We start from the raw sequence: 25438 nt of genomic DNA on the forward strand, positions 1-25438 counted from the left end.
ATTTTCCATACCCGCCATCATGTAGCCTCTCTTGTCTGTTGTATGTTTGGTTCTACGTAACTTTGAATCAAGTTATAGCTGATTTTGTGGATCATTATTTTGTTTACAATTAATTTATTATCATTTGCTTTCTTCAATCTTTTAATTGAGGGGATTCTCGTGGATCAGAGCAGGCGAGTAAAATTGGGGAACTGTAAATAAGTCTACAGTCCTGTATTCATAGATTGACACAACCTGCTTTTGTTAAAACATGGACAGATGTGTGGCTCTGCTACTTTATGTAGAAGTATAGCCATTTACTCCATAGTCTGCTTGTCTGCCTGCCCTGTCTGCATACTTCTTTGAGCAAACCAATGTAATTAAATTATTAGTTATTTATTTTTCATATTCTGCATGCATGATGTCCAAGACAGCCACTTTCTGAGATATTATTTGTTCGTAACTCAAATAGCACATGGTGTGCGCTGTTCTTTTGAGTGACAATTGGAAGTAATCCAGTTTGAGCAGTTTCTTTGCCAAACTGCACCTCAGGGTATGGTGTGTTTATGTAACCTGATGACAGACAATTTCTAAGTTAAGTTTAGGGCAGGTGCCAGGAAGTTTTTTATTTACACATAAAGATCATCAGCTCTTTTTTTTAATTTGGGAATTTGAGGGGCAAGAGCTAGGATTGAATCTAATTTCAGTGTTGGTGTCGAATTTTAGTTCCTTTTAAAATGAGGAACCGGATGCTTTTATGGAAGTAGGTCAGTTTGGAGAACTGAGTTGAGTAAATTATGCTGTGGCAAAGAAAGAACTTGCATTTATATTGTGGCTTATCATGTCCCATAACAGTTTACAACTAGTGGATTACTTTTCAACTGCAGTCACTAATGTAGGCAAACATGGCAGCCAATTTGCACATAGTAAGGTTCCATAAACTGTAAATGATTGACTAGCTAATCTGTTTTTAGTGGTGTTGGTTGAGGGAGAATGTTGGCCAGGACATGGGAAGAAATTCCTTCTCTTCTTGGAATAGAATCTTCTACGTCCTTTGGACATTTTCCTGAGTTAAAGGCGCTATATAAATGCAAGTTGTTGTCCACTCCAGCAGGCAGATTGGGCCTTAGTTTAATATCTCATCCGAAAGACGGCACTTCTCACAATGCAGCACTCCCTCATTACTGCACTGAAGTGTCAGCCTGGATTATGTGCTCATGTCCTGGAATGGGGCTTGAAACCGCAACCTTCTGACTAGAGGCAAGAGTACTACATATTAAAAAGCAACACTGTGAATACTAGAAATATTAAATAAAAGCAGAAATTGTTGGAAATGGACAGCAGATCTATTGCATCTGAAAGAGAAAAGGAAAAGGACACTGACCACTCTAAAGTAAAAATACTCAATTGGAGGAGGGCCAATTTCAATGGGATGAGAACAGATCTGGCCGGGGTAAATTGGAATCAAAGATTGGCAGGCAAAACTGTAGTTGAACAGTGGGCAGCCTTTAAAGAGGAGATGGTTCGGGTACAGTCTAGGCACATTCCCATGAGGAAGAAAGGTAGGGCAACTAAAGCCAGAGCTCCCTGGATGACAAAAGAGATAGTGAGTAAGATGAAATGGAAAAAAGCGGCATATGACAGATTTCATGTTGATAACACAAGTGAGAACCTGGCAGAATATAGAAAGTTCAGAGAGTAAGTGAAAAAGGAAATAAGAGGGGCAATGAGAGAGTATGAGAATAGACTGGCAGCCAACATAAAAGGGAATCCAAATGTCTTCTACAGGCACGTAAACGGGTAGTAAGAGGTGAGGTGAGGCCGATTAGGGACCACAAAGGAGATCTACTCATGGAGGCAGAGGGGATGGCCGAGGTACTAAATGAGAACTTTGCATCTGTCTTTACCAAGGAAGATATAGTTGAGGTACTGGATGGCTAAAAATTGATAAAGAGGAGGTACTAGAAAGGCTAGCTGTACTTAAAGTAGATAAGTCACCCAGTCCGGATGGGATATATCCTAGGTTGCTGAGGGCAGTAAGGGTGGAAATTGCAGAGGTACTGGCCATAATCTTCCAAACATCCGTAGATACGGGGGTGGTGCCAGATGACTGAAGAATTACAAATGTTACACCCTTGTTCAAAAAAGGGTATAAGGATAAACCCAGCGACTATAGGCCAGTCAGTTTCACCTCAGTGGTGGGGAAACTTTAAGAAACGATAATCCGGGACAGAATTAACAATCACTTGGACGAGAGTGGATTGATTAGGGAAAGCCAGCACGGATTTGTTAAAGGCAAATCGTGTTTAACTAACCTGATAGTTTTTTGATGAGGTAACAGAGAGAGTAGATGAGGACAACGCAGTTGATGTGGTATATATGGACTTTCAAAAGACGTTTGATAAATTGCTGCATGGTAGGCTTATCAAGATTGCGGCCCATGGAATAAAGGGGGCAGTAGCAATGTGGATGCAGAATTGACTAAGTGACAGGAAACAGAGAGTAGTGGTGAATGATTGTTTTTCGGACTGGAGGGAGGTGTACAGTGGTGTTCCCCAGTGGTCGGTGCTTGGGACCACTGCTTTTCTTGATATGTATTAATGACTTGGGTATACAAGGCACAATTTCAAAATTTGCAGATGACACAAAACTTGGAAGGGTAGTAAACGGTGAGGAGGATAGTGATGGACTTCAAGAGGATATAGACAGGCTGGTGGCATGGACGGACATGTGGCAGATGAAATTTAACACAGAAAAATGCGAATTGATACATTTCGGTAGGAAGAACAAGGAGAGGCAATATAAACTAGAGGACACAACTCTATAAGGGGTACAGGAACAGAGAGATCTGGGGGTATATGTGTCCAAATCATTGAATGTGGCAAGGCAAGTTGAGAAAGCAGTTTAAAAAAAAGTATACGGGATCCTAGGCTTTATAAATAGAGGCTTAGAGTACAAAAGTATGGAAGTCATGATGCACCTTTTATAAAACCCTGGTTTGGCCACAACTGGAGTATTGTGTCCAGTTCTGGGCACTGCACTTTAGGAAAGATATGAAGGCCTTAGAAAGGGTGCCGAAAAGATTTCCTAGAATGATTCCAGGGATGAGGGACTTCAGTTACGTGAATAGACTGGAGAAGCTGGGGTTGTTCTCCTTGGAACAGAGACAGTTGCGAGGAGATTTGATAGAGGTATTCAAAATCATGAAGGGTCTAGACAGAGTAGATAGAGAGAAACTGTTCCCATTGGCAGAAGGGTCAAGGACCAGAGGACATAGATTTAAGGTGATTGGCAAAAGAACCAAAGGTGACATGAGGAAAAACTTTTTTACACAGCGAATAGTTAGGATCTGGAATGCACTGCCCGAGGGAGTGGTGGAGGCAGATTCAATCATGGCCTCCAAAAGGGAACTGGATAAGTACTTGAAAGGAAAAAATTTGCAGGGCTACGGGGATAGGGCGGGGGAGTGGGACTAGCTGGATTGCTCTTGCATAGAGCCGCAAGGTCTTGGTGGGCCGAATGGCCTTCTTCTGTGCTGTAGCCTTTCTATATTCACCTTTTGGGTGTGATCCCTATCACTTGGATTATTCTGATAGAAGGTTGGATGCTGAGTCAATTGAAATTTTGAAGACTGAGATCAACAGATTTTTGTCAGGTAAGGGTATAAAGGGATATGGATCAAAGGCGGGTAAATAGAGTTGAAGTACAGATAACCCATGATCTAATTAAATGAAGGAACAGGTTCGAAGGGCTGAATGGCCTTCCTATGTTCCTTTTCTTAAATGTTGACACTCTTTGCACTTCTGGAACACCATTACAGGTGGCAGTTTATCTTTGTTTAAAGGAATTAACCATTTTTAAATATTCATTCTTGGGATGTGGGCATCGCTGGTAAGGCCGGTATTTATTGCCCATCCCTAGTTGACCTTGAGAAGCCAGTGGTGGGGCCGTCTTCTTGAGCTGCTGCAATCCGTGTGGATGTAGTTTTATACTTTTGTTCCTTTCTCGAGGCTTGATACAACTGATTAGCTTGCTAGGCCACTTCAGAGGGCAGTTAAAAATCAACCACGTTGGTGTGGGACTGGAGTCACATATAGGCCCGACAAGGTATGGACAGCAAATTTCCTTCCCTAAAGGACGTTAGTGTACCAGTCGAGTTTTTACAACAATCCAACAGCTTCATGTTCACTTTTACTGATACCAGTTTTTTATTTGCAGATTTTTAAAAATTGAATTCAAATTCTCAAACTGCCATAGTAGGATTTGAACTCGGGTCCTCTGAATTATTAGTCCAGTAACATAGCCACTACGGTGTTGTACCCTCTCTTGTTCAATTCTTAAATGTGTTTTTTTTTGCATGCACTATGGAAACATAGCAGTGGTTTACGCATACTTTTAACAACAACAATACCAACAACATGCAATTATATAGCACCCCTCACTTAGAAACACATCTTAGAAACACACAGGGGGAGATGGCAACCAGCAAGGAAGGCGGAATCAATTGAGCACATGGTTGAAGAGAGGTTTTTAACTTGCTTTTAGTAGAGGGGAGAGGAGTAGCAAGTTTCTGGGAGGGAAGAGCAGAAGCAAAGTGGCTCAAAGATCACTGGTGCAGTGGAAGGGCCAGAACCAATGCAGAACTGGAGGGGCGGAGGGTGCAAGCTGGGACATGACTGGCGAAGATTGCTGTGGTAAGGTGAAGCGAAGAGGGTGTCCCCTGCTTCCTTCTTCCCCCTTTTAAAAAAAAACTTAGCAACTACTTTAAGCTGTCAAAAAGAACATAAAATGCTGAAAATGAACAGCATATGAAAGAGAAAGATGTTATGTTCTGGATATAAGCCTTTATAAGAGGCCTGTGTCTTTTTAATCCCTTCTAAGATGTAAGGTTGGCACCACTTATTTAACCTAATACCTGTGGCATTTTTTCTTTTATGTTTGTATATCCATAATCTTTTATAGTTATGTTGCTGATGTTGAACTGTACATATGCATTTAATTAATTGACAGTTTTTTTTTCACCTCTTTCTCAACAGTCCCCCCGAGTGAAAGAGTCTCCGCAGGGTCCAGATGTGAGTCTGAATTTTTTTTTCTACTTGTTCTTGGGATGTGGATAACGCTGGCAAGGCTGCATTTATTGCCCATCCCTAGTTTCCCCATGAAGGTGGTGGTGGGCCTTCTCCTTGAATTACTGCAGTCCTTGTGATGGTGCTCTCACAATGGTGTTAGAGAGGGAATTCCAGAATTTTGAGCCAGTGATGATGAAGGAATGCCGGTGTATGTCCAAGTTATGATAGTAAGTCGTCTGGAGGGGAATTTGGAGTGATGGTATCCCCACGACATTGCTGCTTTTGCCCTTCTCAGTGGTAGTGGTAGCAAGGGATGGAGGTGCTGTTGAAGTAACCTTGGTGAGTTGCTGATGAGCATCCTGTAGATTGTACATACTGCAGCCACAGCGCACCAGTGATGGAGGGAGTTGACATCAAGTCATGCCAATCAAGCAAACTGCTCTGTCAATATCTATTTGTGTTTAACATTTGAATAGAATTGTTAAAATACAACTTCTTTCAGTTATTTAAATAATTTATTTAAAAATATGTTTATTACTGATGACTTTGTTGAGGAGAATGACTAGGGGAAAGGGTGACTGTCTGTCTTTTCTCACTATAGACATTCTTAAGTCCATTTGGCCCATCAAACCTGCTCCATCCTAAGTTAATATGCGTCATAAACTTTCCCCAAGATTAAACAGTGCTGTTAATATCTCTAGAATCTTTGATTCCCCCGTCTCAACAGAAGATTTGAAGTAGATGACTTGACTTGTGTAGCTGTGATGACTAATTATTAAGGAAGTATATGATCAGCCCGTTCATACTATGCAGTTGAATTATTCTTCCCAGCCAGTTCTCCTGATGTTACAAACCCTCTCTGTTTAAAGTCCTGTGTATTTTGTTCTAGAAAGTATGGTCTTGCTTAAAACCATGACCAGTCACTATGGAGCAGCAATGAACAAAGCAAAACAAAAACACACTGAGCTATATTGCTAAATCAGTAGAGTACAAGTTGGCAGAGATTATGCTCAAACTTCACAGTGCTGTGCCTTGAGTACTGTGTCCTGTTTTGGTCACCGGTGCACAAGAAAGCCATTCAAGCCATTCAAGCCAAGCAGAAGGTGCAGAAAAGAATCACAAAGCTGATCCCCAGAGTCAGATTACTGTTTTGAGGAAACATTGGAGAAATTTGGGCTCTTCACCCTTGAAAGGGGGGAAATATGAGGGGACCTGATGGAGGTATTGAAGAGAAGTGGGAAAGGTAAATCTGAAACATTATTACAAATTAAACCATGAGAATCGGACAAAACATATAGGTTCAAAGCAGTGAAAGGCAAATATGGGACTGACTTCAGGAAGCTGTCTTTCACACAGTGAAAGAAGCCGCAGGGGCATCAGTGGCAGTAAAAACCTTGGATTGGTTTAAGAAACTGAATACAGTAATAAAACATGCATGAAGGGCATCCTATACATTTTTCTAGATGAATGAGCCACGTTGGACTGACTGGCATTCCTTATCCATGTTTACCTTGTGATTTTTTTTTTAAAAGGGTTCTGCTGGTGAAACTGCAGTGTTGTCATCTTTTGTCTGACTTAAAAACTGGATAGTGGAATGAGACAGAGGGCAGATCTTCTGAGAAATCTACTGAAGTGCTTTTTGTTTGTCTGATATGCAGCAGAGGAACACCCAACTTAGCCAAACCCAGAGAACCTGGGCACAAGTTGGCAAGGAGCCCTCAAGCATGTTCGTGGGCACTCCTGCAGTTTAGCCGGCTAATGCCATGCAGTTTACTATCACTGAGCACTGGTGAACTTCCCACTGTTTGTTTTGTCAGAGCCATCCTTCCATTATTTGGAATATATTAGGAAGAATTCCAGCCCCTAATGACAGGTCTGTAACCCCCCCCCCCCCCCCCAAACCCAGATCCCACCAAAGAGAAGTACTGCAGACCTACCCAGCTCAGCAAAAAGAAATACAGTAATTCTTATTTACATTAACTACATGGATTTCTAAATGCCACATTAAGGCATAGCCATTTAAGTACAAAACTTCAATAACATTAAAGTGCTGCTTGTTCACATCAGAATACCCCTTATTTCTAAAACTAACCATGATTTAACGTGATGTTTCTAGTGTAAATTATCCATGAATATAAAAAAAAGTTACATTATGTTTAATTAGCAAATTAGAACCACTATTACAGTATTTCAGTGGGATGGCTAACTCATCCTGATCTGGAGAGAGGCAGGACTGGTGAGTTTATGCTCCATAACAGCAACTTTCACAAATATGGCCACGTTTGGGTCAAAATAAAGATTGGCAAGGACCTTCAAGCATATGCGGGGGCACTGCTCAGCTGTGAAGTTGCTCAATTGGGTATATTTTGCAACGCAAAAGTCCCAGGTTCAATCCTAGTAGGTCATGGAATGCCTCAGCAGGAACAATGGTGGAAGCAGAATCCGTAATAGCTTCTGAAAAGGAAGTGGATAGATACTTAAGAAAGAAAAATTTAAAGGGGGAGAGGGCAAGGAAATGGGGACGAATTGGTTGCTCTTTCAGAGAGCCACCACAGGCATGATGGGCCAAATGGCCGCCTGTGCTGTAAAATTCTATGAATCCCTGATCTCTGCTGAGATAGTTGATTTCAACCAAGATGGTAGTTTGGGGGGAGTCTACAATTAGCATTAGCACCCCTGGGTTAATGAATGAGCGAATCAACTAAAGATCCTCTGCTGGATCCCCACAGTGACTAGAAAGTTCTTGTGTGTGGATGTTGGGTAAGGCTAGGATTGAGCTTGACTATGATACACACTGGTGGAACAGCCTGTCCATACTCACTATCTAGGCTCACAGGTGAAGAATGAACACTGGAACGAAAAACCAGGGAACAGTTGGCATTCATGGAATAGTACCCTAGCATGAGTCAGTGTTGTGGGGGGTGAAGAGGAAAAGATTGGAAATGAGAGGGGACCCTTCTGTTTAACATAAATCGTTTAGATGTTTCTCAGGATGGAGGAGTGGAGCAGAAAGCATAATTAAAAGCTAGAACTAGACTATAGAAATTCCTGATCATGGACTGTGGATTAATTCTCGATTGAAGCTTGCAGTAACAGCGTCACAGTTGTTAATTCTTTCGTGGGTATGTCTCTGCTATGCATCAGTGGCATAGAGCATTCTGACAGCTGACATCTGATCCAGCAGCTGCTGGCGGAACAAAGACCCAAATGCAGCACTAAATAGAATTATCCTATAAAATTAACAGCCTATAGTGAAATAACCAAAAACAGGAAGTGTTACCAGGGGTAATCTCATTGAGCTTCACTGTTTGTTTTAATTGAGAAACCAAGATGAAAGACCCCAAGCCTCATGGTGCAGAACATCACCCAGGTTGAAAACAGTAAATGGGAAGAGGAGGCAAATCAGGAAGTAACGATTGGTTTGTTATATAGGAATCACAGATCATTGACTGTTGCCTGGTATGCTGTCGCTGTTTCCCCTCACCTACAATCTTTGTGTTGTAGAATTCACTCCCTCTCCAGTGGGAGAAAGCAGGTGCAAGGCACTGTCTGAAACAAGGTTAACTCAACCTCCACACTGAAAGGATTCAGTTAATGCTGTGCAGTGAAGGTTGCAATAGATCCGTTTTCTATTATTGTAGAGGGAGCAGTCACAGGCCAGGCAGGGGGTAAGGTGGGATCGAGAATGGAAATAATTTATAAAAGTAGCTGGGAGAAGGTAGTTTCTTGCTGGATATCCTCGCCTCCCTCCCTGTTATGGTGGCCCACACTTCCAGAAGCCAAGTTAAGCACTGCAGTGATGTGATTTTTTTTTCTGACTGGGCAAAGCAGTCCTGCATACTACCATTAGAAAATCTTGCCTCTGCAGCATGCAACTGAGTAGGTAGTGAAGTATCTTGAAGGGTGGGGAGAGAATTCTACAGACAACCTCACCACCACCCACCCCCCCCCCACCTTTCTGGTGCATGGCCCTGAGCAACAAGAAAGCATTCCTGAATTAGGAAAGGGCTGGCATGGGTTCCTGACCATGATTAGAAAGGAGGAAGCTGTACATTCAATAGCTGGTGCTGATAGTGATGGAGAAGGGAGGAATCGAAGCATGAACACAGTGGCTAAGTGGTGGATTAGGTCTCTAGCCAGCAGGTTAATTTAATTATCCGCACAGATATCTACATAGAGATAACCACCACTACCTGCCGTCTCCAAAAACCTCTCTCCCCAGCCCCCTGCATCCTCACCTCGAACAACAAATGCGAAGAGCATGTGGACCGTTATCACAAAGATTAGGACCATCCTTTCAGCTGTCACTGCCAAAATCCCCTCTTCCCATGGCCCAGCAAGCCAAAGGTTCCCCCCCCCCACACACCAAGTTTCTCCCCTGCCCTAGCCCTGAACCTGATTCTTTCTCTAGTTTCTCTCCCATCTCCCTCTCAAGTCCTCTCCGAGCTCATCTTGTTCACGAGATCCACTTGATTCCATTCCCACTAAAATGCACACCATTCAATTTCCCTCCCTAACTAACATTGTTAATGGTTCCTCAGGTACTGTTTCCGCCCCCAATTCAAAACTGTCATTATCAACCCCCTCAAAAAACCTATCCTTGACCCCTCTACTGCCCCATCTCTAACTTCCATGTCTTCTCCAAAGTCCTTGAACGAGTTGTCTCCCAAATGCGTGCCCATCTTTCCTGCAACTCCATGTTTGAATTTCTCCAATCTGGTTTCTGCAGCTGCCTAGGCACTGAAACGGCTTTAATCAAAGTCACAAATAACATCCTCTGTGATTGTGACCATGGTGCACTATGCCCCCTCATCCTTCTTAACATCTCTGCAGCCTTGTTTCTCCTCCATTGTTCAACTCAATGGGACTGCTTTCACTTGGTTCTACCAAAAGGAGATTAGATAGAAGTGTTCAAAATCATGACCAGTTTAGATAAAATAAATAAAGAGAAACGGTTCTCATTGGTGGAAGGGTCGAGAACTGGAGGACACAGATTTAAGGTGATTGGCAAAAGAACTAAAGGCGACATGAGGAAAACCTTTTTTATGCAGCAAATAGTTATGATCAGGAATGCTTTACCTGAAAAGTTAGTGGATGCAGATTCAATCGTGGCTTTCAAAAAGGAATTGGATAAATATTTGAAGGGAAAAAATTTGCAGGACTACGGGGAAAGAGCAGAGGAATGGGACTAACTGGATTGCTCTTACAAAGAGTCGGCACAGTCCTTCTGTGCTGTAATGATTCTACTCTTGCCTATCCAATCATAGCCGTGGCATCCCCAGCGATGGCTTCTCTACCCGCCTGTAAACTGTTATCAATGAAGTCCTCCAAGGATCTACCCTTGCCCTCCCTTTCTCTCATCTACATGTTGCCTCTTGATGACATCATCTGAAGATTGGGGTCAGAGTCCACATGTACGCTGATGACATCCAGTTCTACTTCACCATCACCTCTCTCAACCCCCACACTGCCTCTGTTGTCAGACTGCTTGTCTGACATCGAGTCCTGGATGAGTTGCAATTTTCTTGAGTTAAAATTGGTAAGACCGAAGCCATTATCCTTTGCCCCCACCACAAACTCGTATCCTGGCCACAGTTTTCATTCCTCTTCCTGGCCACTGTCTCAGGTTGAACCAGACTGTTCTCAACCACAGTATCCTATTTGACTCCTACCTGACCTCTTGTGCATCCCCCACTCTGTTTGCCCCACCATTAGCGGCCGTGCCTTCAGCCATTTAGGCCCTGTGCTTTGGAACTCCCTCCCTGAACCTCTCCACCTCCTTCTCTAAGACTCTCCATAAACTCTACTCTTTGACCATACTTTTAGTCCCCCCTCCTAATATCTCCTCCTTTGGCTCAGTGTCAAATTTTGTATGATTACACTACACTTCTGTGAAGTGAATTGGGATGTTTTTCTATGTTAAGTTGCTGTTGGGCAAGTTAATTTTTACAGTGTGACATCCCATGACAGATCCTGCAAATTTTTACAGTTGCCAATTATTGTGCAATTTGCTGCCTAAGTACCACAGTTTTTCCTGAAAAGCCAGAGTCTATGGGAATGCTGATATATGAATGATAACCAATCACTCCCCCTAGATGGGAGTAATTGTGTCAGACATTTCCATCCCTGAGTTCACAAAACTCAACCCTTCCAGCTCATCCCTGTGAGCATCAGAAGATGATATTGCGTACCCAGAATTTACTAAAGAACAGCCATCTTAATCGAGAGTTTAGATGATTATATAAACCATGCAGGGTCATCATGGATGTCAGAAGAAACCCTCTGCTTAGATTTCAGCATTTTAAGCGCACTTAGCTGCCGTTATTAATTAAGTTTCATGAAGCGTATTAGGCACGTGATTGCATGGTGTGCAGTATAATAATGTCATAGGTTTCCGAGCAGCTCATGATCACTGTTTAAGTAGGTGGTTACTTGACATCTTGAAATTGTAAAATTCTCATTTGCAGCCATTAATGTAATTGCACTGCATACCTGCAATTTATGTTCTGAGCTTTGTAGTCTGGGCCATGAAATTTTATTACAAATCATATTTTCCATTTATTCAGTCACATTTGACTACATAACACAGCTAAAAACAGAAAATGCTGGAAATACACAGCAGATCCATCAGGATTTGGAAAGAGAAAAGACTATTGACTTTTCTTTAGTGACTCTTCATCCGACTTAATTAAGAGTGTACTTGAAATATGAAGCCATTTTCTTTCTTCACAAGTACACTTGCAGTCTTTTCTGTTTTGATTTCAGATTTCCAGCATTTGCAGTTTATTTTTTGTCTATATCACATTAGTGTGTTTTAAAGGGCTTCTGACAACCGAATATTGAGTTTAAGGGGAATAACCCATGTTGAGTGTTATGGGCTAGGACTTATAAGTTGCACACATTATATTGGGACAACATGTAGGCTGTTACAGAACCGGGATAGTCTTGCTATTCATCTGCTCAGCTATATATAAAATTATGAAAGGGTAAGTAGTGAAGGATTATTTCCACTTGTCAGTGAATCAGTATCAAGGGGGCATGATCTCACAATTAATACTAGAAGCATAAAAGGAGAGATTAGAAGAATTTTTTTTCACTCAAAGGATTATTAGATGTGGAATCCATTACCACAAGTGGCTATTGAAGCTGAGTCAATCATAGCATCATAGAAACTTACAGCACAGAAGGAGGCCATTCGGACCATCGTGTCTGTGCTGGCCGAAAAAGAGTCATCCAGCCGAATCCCACTTTCCAGTTCTTGGTCCATAGCTCTGTAAGTTGCGGCACTTCAAATGCATATCCAAGTACTTTTTAAATGTGGTGAGGGTTTCTGCTCCTACCACCCATTCAGGCAGTGAGTTCCAGACCCCACCTCCCTCTGGGTTGAAAAAATTTCTCCCCAACTCCCTTCGAATCCTTCTACCAATTACTTTAAATCTATGCCCCCTGCTTTTTGACCTCTGCTAAGGGCAATAGGTCCTTCCTATCCACTCTAGGCCTTTCATAATTTTATACACCTCAATTAAATCTTCCCTCAACCTCTTCTGTTCGAAAGAAAACAACCCCAGCCTATCCAGTCTTTCCTCATAGCTAAAATTCTCCTGTCCTGGCAACATCCTCGTAAATCTCCTCTGTACCCTCTAGTGCAATCACATCTTTCCTGTAATGCGGTGACCTGAACTATACGCAGTACTCAAGCTGTGGCCTAACTAGTGTTTTATACAGCAACTAGTGTTTTACCTCGCAAAGCCTCCCTGCTCTTATATTCTATGCCTCTGCTAATAAAGGAAAGTATCCCGTATGCCGCCTTAACCACCTTATCTACCTGTCCTGCTAACTTCAGGGATCCGTGGAAATGCACTCCAAGGTCCAACTGTTCCTTTACACTTCTCGGTATCCTCCCATTTATTGTGTTTTCCCTTGCCTTGTTTGCCCTCTCCAAATGCATTACTTCACACTTTTCCAGATTGAATTCCATTTGCCACTTTTCTGCCCACCTGACCAGTCCATCGATATCTTCCTGCAGTCTACAGCTTTCTTCCTCACTATCAACCACATGGCCAACTATTGTATCACCTGCAAACTTCTTAATCAAGCCCCCTACATTTAAGTCCAAATCATTGATATATACTACAAAAAGCAATGGACCTAGTACTGAGCCCTGCGGAACCCCACTGGAAACAGCCTTCCAGTCACAAAAATAACTATCGAGCATTACCCTTTGCTTCCTGCCACTGAGCCAATTCTGGATCCAACTTGCCACTTTCCCTTGGATCCCATGGGCTTTTGTGTTTCTGACCAGTCTGCCATGTGGGACCTTGTCAAAAGCCTTGCTAAAATCCATGTAGATAACATCAAAAGCGCTACCCTCATCGATCTTTCTTGTTACCACCTCAAAAAAATTCAGTCAGGTTAGTCAGATATGACCTTCCCTTAGCAAATCCACACTGACTGTCCATGATTAATCCTTTCTAAATGACAGTTAATACTGTCCCTCAGAATTGTTCCCAATAATTTGCCCACCACCGAGGTTAGGCTGACTGGCCTGTAATTACTCGGTCTATTCTTCACTCCTGTTTTAAACAACGATACAATGTTAGCAATCCTCTGGCACCGCACCTGTATCCAGTGAGGATTGGAAAATGATGGTCAGAGCCTCCGCTATTTCCTCCCTTGCTTCACTTAACAGCCTGGGATACATTTCATCCGGACCTGGCGATTTATCTACTTTCAAAGATGCTAAACCTCTTAATGCTTCCTCTCTCACTATGTTTATCCCATCCAATATTTCACACTTCTCCTCCTTAACTACAATCTTCGCATTGTCCCCATCTTTTGTGAAGACAGACGCAAAGTATTCATTAAGAACCGTACCCACGTCCTCTGTCTCCACACACAGGTTACCTCTTTGGCCTCTAATAGGCCCTACTCTTCCCTTAGTTATCCTTTTGCTCTTTATATATTTATAAAATATCTTTGGGTTTTTCTTGATTTTACTTGCCAATATTTTTTCATGCCCTCTCTTTGCTTTCCTAATTTCTTTTTAAATTTCATCCCTGCACTTTCTATACTCCTCTAGACTTTCTGCAGTATTGAGCTCTTGGTATCTGACGTAAGCTTCCCTTTTTTGCCTTATCCTACCCTGTACGCTCCTTGATATCCAAGGGGCTCTAGATCTGGGAGTCCCACCCTTTTTCTTTGTGGGAACATGTTTACTCTGAACCCCTTGAATTTCCTCCTTGAATGTCTCCCACTGCTCTGACTGTTTCAAGTCCACTTTTGCTATATCACTTCTCAGCTTAGTAAAATTGGCCTCTCCTCAATTGAGAATTTTTATTCCTGGTCACAATATTTAAGAGAATTAGATAAACACGTGAAGAAAAATATTAAATGGTATGGGGAGAGTGGAAATGGGATTTGAGCAGTTGGTTCTGGACCTTGATATGATGACTACCCTCTTTCTGTAATGAAGTGAGGGAGGGCACATAAATTTGGTTAGCATGAAAGTAAAGTAAGGATGGAAGTATATTTGATTCTGTGGTTAGTTCAGATAGAAACATAATCATTAATGCTCCCTCACTGAAGTTAATCTCTTGCTCTAAATGTGCCACAGACACCACCTAGAGGACATTTTCTGTACTACTGACATTTTGTGGCCCAGTGAATGCACTAATTTTTTAGAAAAACAGAGGTGAAAATCATCATTTTTATGCCTTTTTTTAAAATTCGTAGCTCTTCGCACCAACAGAACCACCAGCCTCAAATCTTCTGGCTTCTGGACAAGTCCAGCAACCACTACCTCAGCCAACACCAAAAGTACCTGCTGCTACTCAAGCTAATCAGATGCCTGCTGTTCAGCCGTCAGTAATACCAGTCCTGGTAACAGTGGCAGTGCCAGATCCTAGCCAGCAAGCTGCAGCTCAGCATCAACTGCCTGCTTCCCAGGTATGCTAACTTTTAGAAATGGCTAAAATAGGTGAGAACATTTATCTCTAACAGTGTTATTTAGGTTCAAGGGTACAGTAGTGTAGTGGTTATATTACTGGACTGGTTATCCAGAGAACATGAATTCTAATCCCTGTTTGAGAATTTGAATTCAGTTTTTTTTTAAATCTGGAAAGAAAAAGCCAGTATCAGTAAAAGTGACCATGAAGCTGTTGGATTATTGTTGTGCTTAAGTCTCTGGAGTGGTGCTTAAACCTACGACCTTCTGACTATGAGGCAAGGGTGCTACCACCTTCTTTCATGAGATCTTTGCTCCATAAGCTCCTAAAAACACAATATTTGACTCTTTCACTGATCATAATTCCCAGATTGTGCATTTATCAGTGGAAGGGGCTATAACAACACTTTTCTTAGCTGTTGAAAGTGCTTTGTTCATTATGAATGCTGCAACTTGTCTGTGATGCTAATCTTTTGAACAAGTTGGGTAACTGGGGTTAAGATTTTAAAATATAAGAATAAATATTTGAGTTATGTTGAAGTCTCGACCCAAAAACAAGCTTCTACATCCTTCCTTTCATTTAGGAATGAAACACATCCTCGAGTGGGTCTCCAATAATTACTTAGCTCTCTTTGTAGCAGTAAATTGATGCAAAGACCAATCCAGTTCTAAAATGTTCAATGTTAAATGTTGATTTTTTTTTTTTTGTTTGCTTTTTGTCCCTTTGGTGTGGTAAGCTAGATCATTCCTGTTGAGAAATGATGTGAAGTGCTTGATTTAAAAGTAATCTTGGCCTCAACACAACTGAAGCTGTGCCAATTTTTGTAGAACTTTTGTTTTCTTCGTTTCCCCAGCCCAAAAACTCCCTGCACCAAGTACACCCTCTCTGGATGTGCAGGCAGACAAGCAGCTGACTCGCAACCTTCTAAGCTTGTCACTTAGTAACCATCTCTTAGGAAAAGGGCACACGTTCAGGGTTGTGAAAGGAAGTTTTAGGACTTGTGTTCTTTTCACAGGGGGTGATCAGTTAGAAACGCTGCCAAGACATGTGATTGAGAACAGGCATTTAAAAATTGATTAGATGCTGTAATGGAAAGATGGCAAGGGTTGGTACTCTGGAACGATGAGATCATACAGGCCAACCTTGTGGTGTGAGTGTGTATCCTGGGAGATTTGCCCTCCTGTTGCTGTCTGTCCAAGTTCAGACTTTTCTTTTGTGTTTCCACTTTGAAAGACATTGTTACAGCATTTGAGAGAAATGACAGTTGTATATTGCAGTGTTGCTAGCCTTTGGAATGTTTCATATTTGAACTGTTAAGTATTTATGTATCAAATATAACTTGGGTTTGGACAACAAAACCCATAGATGAATTTTTAAAAGTTCAAATTTCATTTGGCTTTGGTGTCAAACAGGCAAACTACAATCTTTTGAATTTTCAGAATTGAAATCCACCCCTCTCCCTTGCTCTTGTTAAACCAAAACTGATTCAAATCCCATGCATATATATGAACTTTCCAATAGAGTCATTGGATGTCAATCGGGAGTGGGAACCGTGGCACATTTCCCCAGCCCCATTCCTTCTCCGTATATTATAGCTAATTAGAAGACCCCTAACTACTGCCCTAGCTCCTATCAGCGAACTCATCACAGATTAGGGTTGGAATTTTGGTCTGCTTTGGTGATTCCATAATCTGATATTCTCATGGAGAGCAGTGGTCGCAGGGAGTAGTAATTCTGTCCATTAATTGCTGGTGCAATAAGAATAGGCAGTTCAAAGGCACGGTCCTTGATAACATTAGATAAGCAATAAGGAATGCCCTATTATGATCTTCAGTTTGCAAAAGAGGCCTCACCGTGATCTGGTATAGTTTAGGTTCTCTGATTCCAAATTGGAGTAAGCATAAGTTTTAGAAACGTCTCCAGTTTCTGTCTGAATTTGATCTGCAGTTGGCATATTTTACAACCATGTGCCAAAGTTCACCGTGTGGCACTGGTACTTGTAACATTGCCTGAAGCCACATTCCCCTTCACCTATGGCCTTTGGCAGACCTGCCATTTTGTTCGTATCTAGGCAACTATTCATTGCTTGTGCAGCTGTGGGATGTTATCAGAGGTGGGATTCAACTTAGTTCCTTCTCCCTACCCTACTGTTCAGTAAGCAAATGCTATTAGGAAGCAGAGCAATCTCAGCATTCACAGTACAAGTGAAATGGTCCTATTTAAAACTGTAGCACTTGCAATTTTAATGGAGCTATTTACAGTGGGTTTTTTTTTTCCCTGGTGATGGAAGCACCTGGCCCTCACTGTACAATGTGGATCCTTGAGCAAGACAAGAGGGTATAATCTTAAAATTAGAGCTCGGCCATTCAGGAGTGAAATCAGGAAGCATATTTTCACACAAAGGGTAGTGAAAATCTGGAATTCTCTTCCCCCAAAAGACTGTGGATGCTGGGTCAGTTGACATTTTCAAGACAGATATCTATAGATTTTTGTGGGATATGGAGCAATAGCAGGTAAATGGGGTTGAGTTAAAGGTCGGCCATTATCTAATTGAATGACGTAACAATCTCGAGGGGCTGAATGGCCAACTCACGTTCCTATGTAAGACACCACTTAGACCTTTGACAAAGAAAAATACTGAATAACAAAACTGGCATATGAGGGTTTACTGCTACTTTAAACCCTTAAAAGCCCGACTTTGAATCTGCAATTTTGAGCTGTGAGCTTTTCATAGATTTGCGCAGCCGTCAAAAGATTGACGCAGGTAGTGATTCATCTCGCCCGTCTGTTATATCATTCTGCTGACTTGATCCTTGTTGCTTTCAGTTTGCGCCCGGTTCTGCTGCTCCAGATTCGCACCAGATACCCATCAGTCTTGTGTTAAGATTACGGTAAGTGAAATCTGATTAGAGTATCAGGCTGTCTTGTCCTGGCTAAAGAAATCACTAGTTTTCTTCCAAGTTCATGGTATACACTGAGATAGAAAAGAACTGTTGTAACAATGCTTTTAAATAATAAGATATCTACTTAACATTTTCTGCAGAATCCTATTTCAAAAACGATTGAAGAACTGCTGCATTGTCTGGGTGATGTGCTGGTATTTCTATTTTGTTTAGACTGTATTAATTATTGCATTTATCCACTAAATCAGGGTCCATTTTCAGGTATATGGGGTTTATGGTTATTAATGGGCATAAACAGTCTGAAAAATACACAGCTTCCCCAGTGATTTACATGTGGTGCAGAGCCCTACGGATCCAGGTTCGATTTCTAGTGTGTGCTGAGTTCGCTGATGTTGACTGACTCTGTTAACCCTAGGGTAAGGAGAGAGAAAAAAAATTAAATAGCGTTGCACACTCATGATCACTATCCAGTTACTCCTGCTGAAAAGTTTGTGTCCACATATATAAATATAAAGAGAGAGATTCACACCGACGGAGAAAAAGAAAATGTGAAATTTATGTAATACTAGTTGATCTCCTGTGGCATTGCATAGGGAGAGTCGAGACCAATTGTGTTGTTCAGGTGAAGTGGGAGTAATTGGACCAGGGTGCACAGATGTAGTTAAGTCCCATTTTCAAGTCATATTCTTTCCTTATTTTTTTTATTTCCATTATAAATGTGAACATAAGAATTTATAATGGAAATCGCCTATGTAAACATTTTTTTCTGTAATTATGCCCTCCTTCTAGTGGTGACACCGCAGTGTCTCCAGTGGAGGGAAGGTATAGTTGCAGCATGACAAGTTTACATAGGCAGTTTCCATTATAAATACACTCATAAGGAATTTATAATGGAAAAATTTGACAGGAGGTGCACACAGACATTGTGTATATTTTCTACGTGTGTGTGTGTGTGTGTGTGTGTGTGTGTGTGTATACACACGCATTTATACATACACAGTACTACGTATGAAATATACACCAATATGTAGATGTGAGAAATGGATTGATCGACTGTGATGTCAAATGGCTACTGGTGTTCACTGTCTATGTTCACTCATGAAGAATAGCCAGTTGGGTGCAGTGACAGAAGGCATTTGTCACTTGTGAAACTGTACCCCAGCACGAACCAACGCCTGCAGGAGTGAAGTGTAAAAGGTGAACAAAAGATTAACAAAAAAAAAGTCACATCACAACTGCTGTGATGTAAGATTTTATCAAAGTAACCCAGAAAAAAGTACCATTGTTGAAGTATTTTAAGTTTTCAGCCTGGAAAGTGGTGATATGCCCTTTGCAGTAATTGAAGGGGTAGGAGCTGCTTTTCAGTACTTGGAAGAAGCAGAGATCAGTAAAGAAACAATCATTAAAAACCTAGAGTGCTTGTATATTCATAAGATGAGATCGAACATATCCAAGAATACTTACTAAGTAGGTGTGGCTGAACTATTTCACTGTCAGTAAACAGAGGTAGTACCAGGAGGTTGGACTGTAAAGAAAGTCAGAAGCATGATGCCCTGAATTACTGACCCGTTAACTTGATGTCTATAGTAGGAACAGCAAACTATTATAAAGGATGCCTTTCAAGCACATGCAAAATGAACAAGGGTAGTAGTTAGGGATGGGCAATAAATGCTGGCCTCGCCAGCGACGCCCACATCCCGTGAACGAATAAAAAAAAAAGTTGATGGATGTTTGATAATATCTAGACCTTCAGAAGGCATTTGATGGAGTGCGTCACAGAGACTTGAGGCCAACCTGAAAGCTCTTGGGAATGAAGGAGGAAGTAGTAAATTGACTCAATATTAGCAACAAATGAGAGATCAATGGTGGTACATCTAATTAGATGGCTGTGTCCAATAGAATACTCCAGGGATTTGTCCTGGAACATCTGCTGTTCACAGTATTTATTAAAAGGAATCAATGCAGGTTTTGTTTAAAGTAAGTACATGAGAATGAATAAAAACAGATAATGGAATGTTGAAAGGAAAGGGATTAAAATTCAGACATCCAGAATGACTTAGCAATGGGACAGATAAATTGCAAATGGAACTTAAGATTGAGAAATGTTTGATATGGCAAGTAATGCATATGATAAAATAAAGGATATTTAATTAAATAGATCAGTTGAGGACAAAATAAATCTTGTTGTGAACAGATGACCAAACATTGAAAGTACTGTCACAGTGTAGGACAATGGATCCAAAGGTGCATGAAATGAAAAACTCTGAATACTAGAATTCTAAAATAAAATATAATATGCTGGAAATACACAGCAGGCCCATCAGCATCTGATAAAGATAAAGATGAGTTAAGATTTTGGCCGGAAACCATTGATTGCCGTCAACTTGTAAAGGAAGGCAAGAGGGCTCCCTTTTTGGGGCTTGCTCAGAACAAGGAGAGGAGAATTCCATGATTCTAACAGGTAAAGATTGAGAGTGCAGATGTGTGTGTGGTGTGTGTGTGTTAAAAAGAATGTTGGGACATCAAAGTAGATGCGAATCATGTCAGTGCAACGAACAGATGATAATCCTCAATAATACATTGCACAGACTATTCAGTGGCGCATTGTATTGCAATGTGATCAGTCGGCTGAGAAAATGCAGAGACAAATCAGAAGAATTCAGAGAAGAGCAACAAAGATCAGTGAGCCGAGAAAAGAGTCCGAGGAACTGAAAGGACTGATGCAACATGCGATCCAAGCTTTCAATATAGGTATACGGTTTTCATGGACATCTAGGATATAAAACAAAGATACGATTATAGGTTAAAGCAGGAACTAGTTGAACTCAGCTCCTTCATGGTTGAAGTCCTTGCTTTCTGGCAAAGCTTGCTAGCTGCTGTAGGAAATAATAACTTTAATTTAAACATTCAAAAGGGAATTTAATCATTTCCTGATTCAGCAAAGGAGTAGAGGGATATTGGTGAGAAAAACCACTGCCTCATTTTTAACACGTCAGGAAAAAAAAAACTAACCTAAAAAGCGATTTGTACCTTGAATAAAAAGTAGTCACCACCCCTCCCCCCACCCAAGACCTAACTTCACGCTTTAAGGTTAACTGTGAGATTTATTTGTTTGTCTGAATCTTCCTCCTTTTCTCCACCAATCACCTGGCAGCATTCTTGGCTGAGAGGGGAAGTGGCTGGCCCGCTCCCATGCATCTGTCACCGCAACCATTTTCTAACTGTCAGCTTGGCTCAGTTTGTGGCACACTCTCCTCTGAGTCGGAAGATTATGGGTTCAAGCTTCACACCAGGACTTAAGCACATAACCTTGTCTGATACTCCAGTACAGCACTGAGGGAGTGTTGCAATGTCAAAGGTGCTGTCCTTTGGATGACATGTTAAGCAAAGGCCCCATCTGTCCGTTCAGTTGGAACGTTAAAGTTCCCACAACATTACTCAAAAGAGCATGGAATTCTTCCAGTATCCTGCCAACATCTTTCTCTTAACTAACACAACCACAAACAGATTAACTGATCATTCATTTGTTGGTCATCTCTGTGTGCAAAATGGCTACTTTATTTACATATATTACAGTGACTGTAATTCATTGTATCTGAAGCACTTGTATTTCTGAGTGACATAATGCACTATGTTTTAAGAGAACATACAAACAGATTAGAGTGATTCTCCTATCCCTGGGCCTTGTTTGTCAGTTTACTAAACTCAATGGCATTGTATGCAAAGAATGGTCCCAGCACTCAGTGATGCCATGTTTTGGTGTTTCAAAGTGCTGCTTCTGTTCTTGTTTTAAAGTGTAAACAATCTTACAACACCAAGTTATAGTCCAACAATTTTATTTGAAAATCACAAGCTTTCGGAGGCTTCCTCCTTCGTCAGGTGAGCACATTCACCTGACGAAGGAGGAAGCCTCCGAAAGCTTGTGATTTTCAAATAAAATTGTTGGACTATAACTTGGTGTTATAAGATTGTTTACATTTGTCAACCCCAGTCCATCACCGGCATCTCCACATCATGTTTTAAAGTGAATCTGTGCTGGCTGAATGTGCCTTATATTGTGGAACATTGTAAGGAATCTTACAACACCAGGTTATAGTCCAACAATTTTATTTTAAAATTTCGGAGATTATCTCCTTCGTCAGGTGAGTGAGTGAGTGAAAGATTCTCAAATCGCATATCTTATATTAGGCTGGGACACGCTCACACCATTCAAAGGTGTCGTTGGTGTTCAGACAGGTTAGCCACTGAAAACAGTTCTGAATACACAATGGGTCATGGATCGTGCATGTGGAACATTGATAGCAATATCCTCCCTGCTCTCTTCAGAGTGCAACTAATGCCACATTTTGGCTAAAAGGAAAAATCATGACTGCTTTTTATTAAATCCAGATCTGTAGTTTGCTTTATTTCTGCACAATTACTGCCTTATTGCTGCTCGAGTCCAACATCTCTGTTTGCTGTATTCATTGGATATTCTGTCTGATAGAGTCATAGAGTTATACAGCACGGATAGAGGCCCTTCGGCCCATCGTGTCCGCGCCGGCCATCAAGCCCTGTCTACTCTAATCCCATATTCCAGCATTTGGTCCGTAGCCTTGTATGCTATGGCATTTGAAGTGCTCATCCAAATGCTTCTTGAATGTTGTGAGGGTTCCTGCCTCCACAACCCTTTCAGGCAGTGAGTTCCAGACTCCAACCACCCTCTGGGTGAAAAAGTTCTTTCTCAAATCCCCTCTAAACCTCCCGCCTTTTACCTTGAATCTATGTCCCCTTGTTATAGAACCCTCAACGAAGGGAAAAAGCTCCTTAGTATCCATCCTATCTGTGCCCCTCATAATTTTGTACACCTCAATCATGTCCCCCCTCAGCCTCCTCTGCTCCAAGGAAAACAAACCCAATCTTCCCAGTCTCTCTTCATAGCTGAAGCGCTCCAGCCCTGGTAACATCCTGGTGAATCTCCTCTGCACCCTCTCCAAAGCGATCACATCCTTCCTGCAGTGTGGCGACCAGAACTGCACACAGTACTCCAGCTGTGGCCTAACCAGTGTTTTATACAGCTCCATCATAACCTCCTTGCTCTTATATTCTATGCCTCGGCTAATAAAGGCAAGTATCCCATATGCCTTCTTTACCACCTTATCTACCTGTTCCGCCGCCTTCAGGGATCTGTGAACTTGCACACCAAGATCCCTCTGACCCTCTGTCTTGCCTAGGGTCCTCCCATTCATTGTGTATTCCCTTGCCTTGTTAGTCCCTCCAAAGTGCATCACCTCGCACTTTTCCGGGTTAAATTCCATTTGCCACTGTTCCGCCCATCTGACCAACCCATCCATATCATCCTGCAGACTGAGGCTATCCTCCTCGCTATTTACCACCCTACCAATCTTTGTATCATCAGCGAACTTACTGATCATACCTTTTACATTCATATCCAAGTCATTAATGTAGACCACAAACAGCAAGGGACCCAGCACCGATCCCTGTGGTACCCCACTGGCCACAGGCTTCCAGTCACAAAAACAACCTTCGACCATCACCCTCTGCCTTCTGCCACTAAGCCAGTTTTGTATCCAAAGTGCCAAGGCACCCTGGATTCCATGGGCTCGTACCTTCTTGACCAGTCTCCTGTGGGGGACTTTATCGAAGGCCTTACTGAAATCCATGTATACCACATCCACTGCGTTACCCTCATCCACACGCCTAGTCACCCCCTCAAAAAATTCAATCAAATTAGTCAGACATGATCTTCCCTTGACAAAGCCATGTTGACTATCCCTGATTAATCCTTGCTTCTCCAAGTGGAGACTAATTTTGTCCTTCAGAATTTTTTCCAATAATTTTCCTACCACTGATGTTAGGCTCACTGGCCTGTAGTTCCCTGGTTTTTCCCTACTCCCCTTCTTGAATAATGGTACTACATTAGCGGTTCTCCAGTCCTCTGGCACATCCCCTGTGGCCAGAGAGGTTCTGAATATATGTGTCAGAGCCCCCGCAATCTCCTCCTTTGCCTCACACAGTAGCCTGGGATACATTTCGTCCGGGCCTGGGGATTTATCCATTTTTAGGCCTGCTAAAACCGCCAATACCTCCTCCCGCTTGATGTTAATATGTTCGAGTATATCACAGTCCCCCTGCCGTATTTCTATGTCTACATCGTCCTTCTCCATAGTGAAAACAGATGCAAAAAATTCATTTAGAACCCCTCCTACATCTGCCGGCTCCACACACAGATTGCCATTTTTGTCCCTAATGGGCCCTATTTTTTCCCTAGTCATCCTCTTACCCTTAATATACTTATAAAACATCTTAGGATTTTCCTTTATTTTGCTCGCCAGTGTTATTTCATGGCCCCTCCTTGATCTCCTAATTTCTTTTTTAAGTATCCCCCTGCACTTTTTGTACTCCTCTTGGGCTTCCTCCGTCTTTAGCCTTTTGTATCTGCCAAAAGCCCTCCTTTTTTCCCTAATCCATTCTCGTATATCCCCTGACATCCAAGGTTCCCTGGAGTTCTTGGAACCACCCTTGACCTTTACGGGAACATGTTGCCATTGTATGGTCTCAATCTCCCTTCTGAAAGACTCCCATTGCTCCGATGCGGATTTTCCTACAAGCTGCTGATCCCAGTCCATTTTGGCCAGATCCTGCCTTATCATATTAAAATCGGCCTTCCCCCAATTTAGAACCTTTATTTCCGGCCCCTCCCTGTCCTTTTCCATGACCACCTTAAATCTCACCGAATTATGGTCACTGTCACCAAAGTGCTCACCTACTAGCACTTCTTCCACTTGGCCGGCCACATTCCCTAGAATTAGGTCCAGTACCGCCCCCTCTCTTGTAGGACTTTCTACATGCTGGCTCAAAAAGCTCTCCTGGATGCACGTTAAGAATTTTGTACCCTCTAAGCCTTTTACACTGAGTATCCCAGTTAATATTGGGGAAGTTGAAATCCCCCACTATTATTACCCTATTATTTGCACAATTTTCTGAGATTTGCCTACATATCTGTTCCTCTATCTCCCCCTGACTGTTTGGGGGCCTATAGTACACTCCCATCAAAGTGCTTGCCCCCTTTTTGTTTTTAAGCTCCACCCATATGGCCTCATTAGAGGAACCTGCTAATATATCATCCCTCCTTATGGCAGTAATTGATTCTTTAATTAATATTGCGACCCCCCCTCCTCTTATACCTCCCCCTCTGTCTCGCCTGAAGATTCTGTACCCCGGAATATTGAGCTGCCAGTCTTGCCCCTCCCTCAACTATGTCTCTGTGACAGCAACAATATCATATTCCCATGTGTTTATCAACACCTTCAGTTCATCCACCTTATTCACAAGACTCCTTGCATTAAAATAGATGCCATCCAGCCTTGCCCTCACATATTTGCCCTGTCTTCCAAGCTGACTTGTTTTTTTCTCTATATTTGGCTGCACATCACCCCCTATTGTAGCTCCACTCTGTATCCCATCCCCCTGCCAAGTTAGTTTAAACCCCCCCCAACAGTGCTAGCAAACCTCCCCGCAAGGATATTTGTCCCGCTCTGGT

General features: G+C 42.0%; 1 protein-coding gene across 1 annotated transcript in view; it reads left to right on the forward strand.

Moving 5' to 3' along the window:
* The window catches only part of oxsr1b (oxidative stress responsive kinase 1b), a 216610-nt gene that overhangs the window by 158133 nt on the left and 33039 nt on the right, over window positions 1–25438 (forward strand). The window contains exons 12-14 of the mRNA XM_067978763.1: window positions 5016–5051; window positions 14781–14993; window positions 17819–17883. Of these exons, the coding sequence (XP_067834864.1) occupies window positions 5016–5051; window positions 14781–14993; window positions 17819–17883 (314 nt within the window). The remainder of the gene's footprint in view (window positions 1–5015; window positions 5052–14780; window positions 14994–17818; window positions 17884–25438) is intronic.

Source organism: Heptranchias perlo, chromosome 3 (assembly GCF_035084215.1).
Source record: "Heptranchias perlo isolate sHepPer1 chromosome 3, sHepPer1.hap1, whole genome shotgun sequence".
Lineage (NCBI taxonomy): Eukaryota > Metazoa > Chordata > Chondrichthyes > Hexanchiformes > Hexanchidae > Heptranchias > Heptranchias perlo.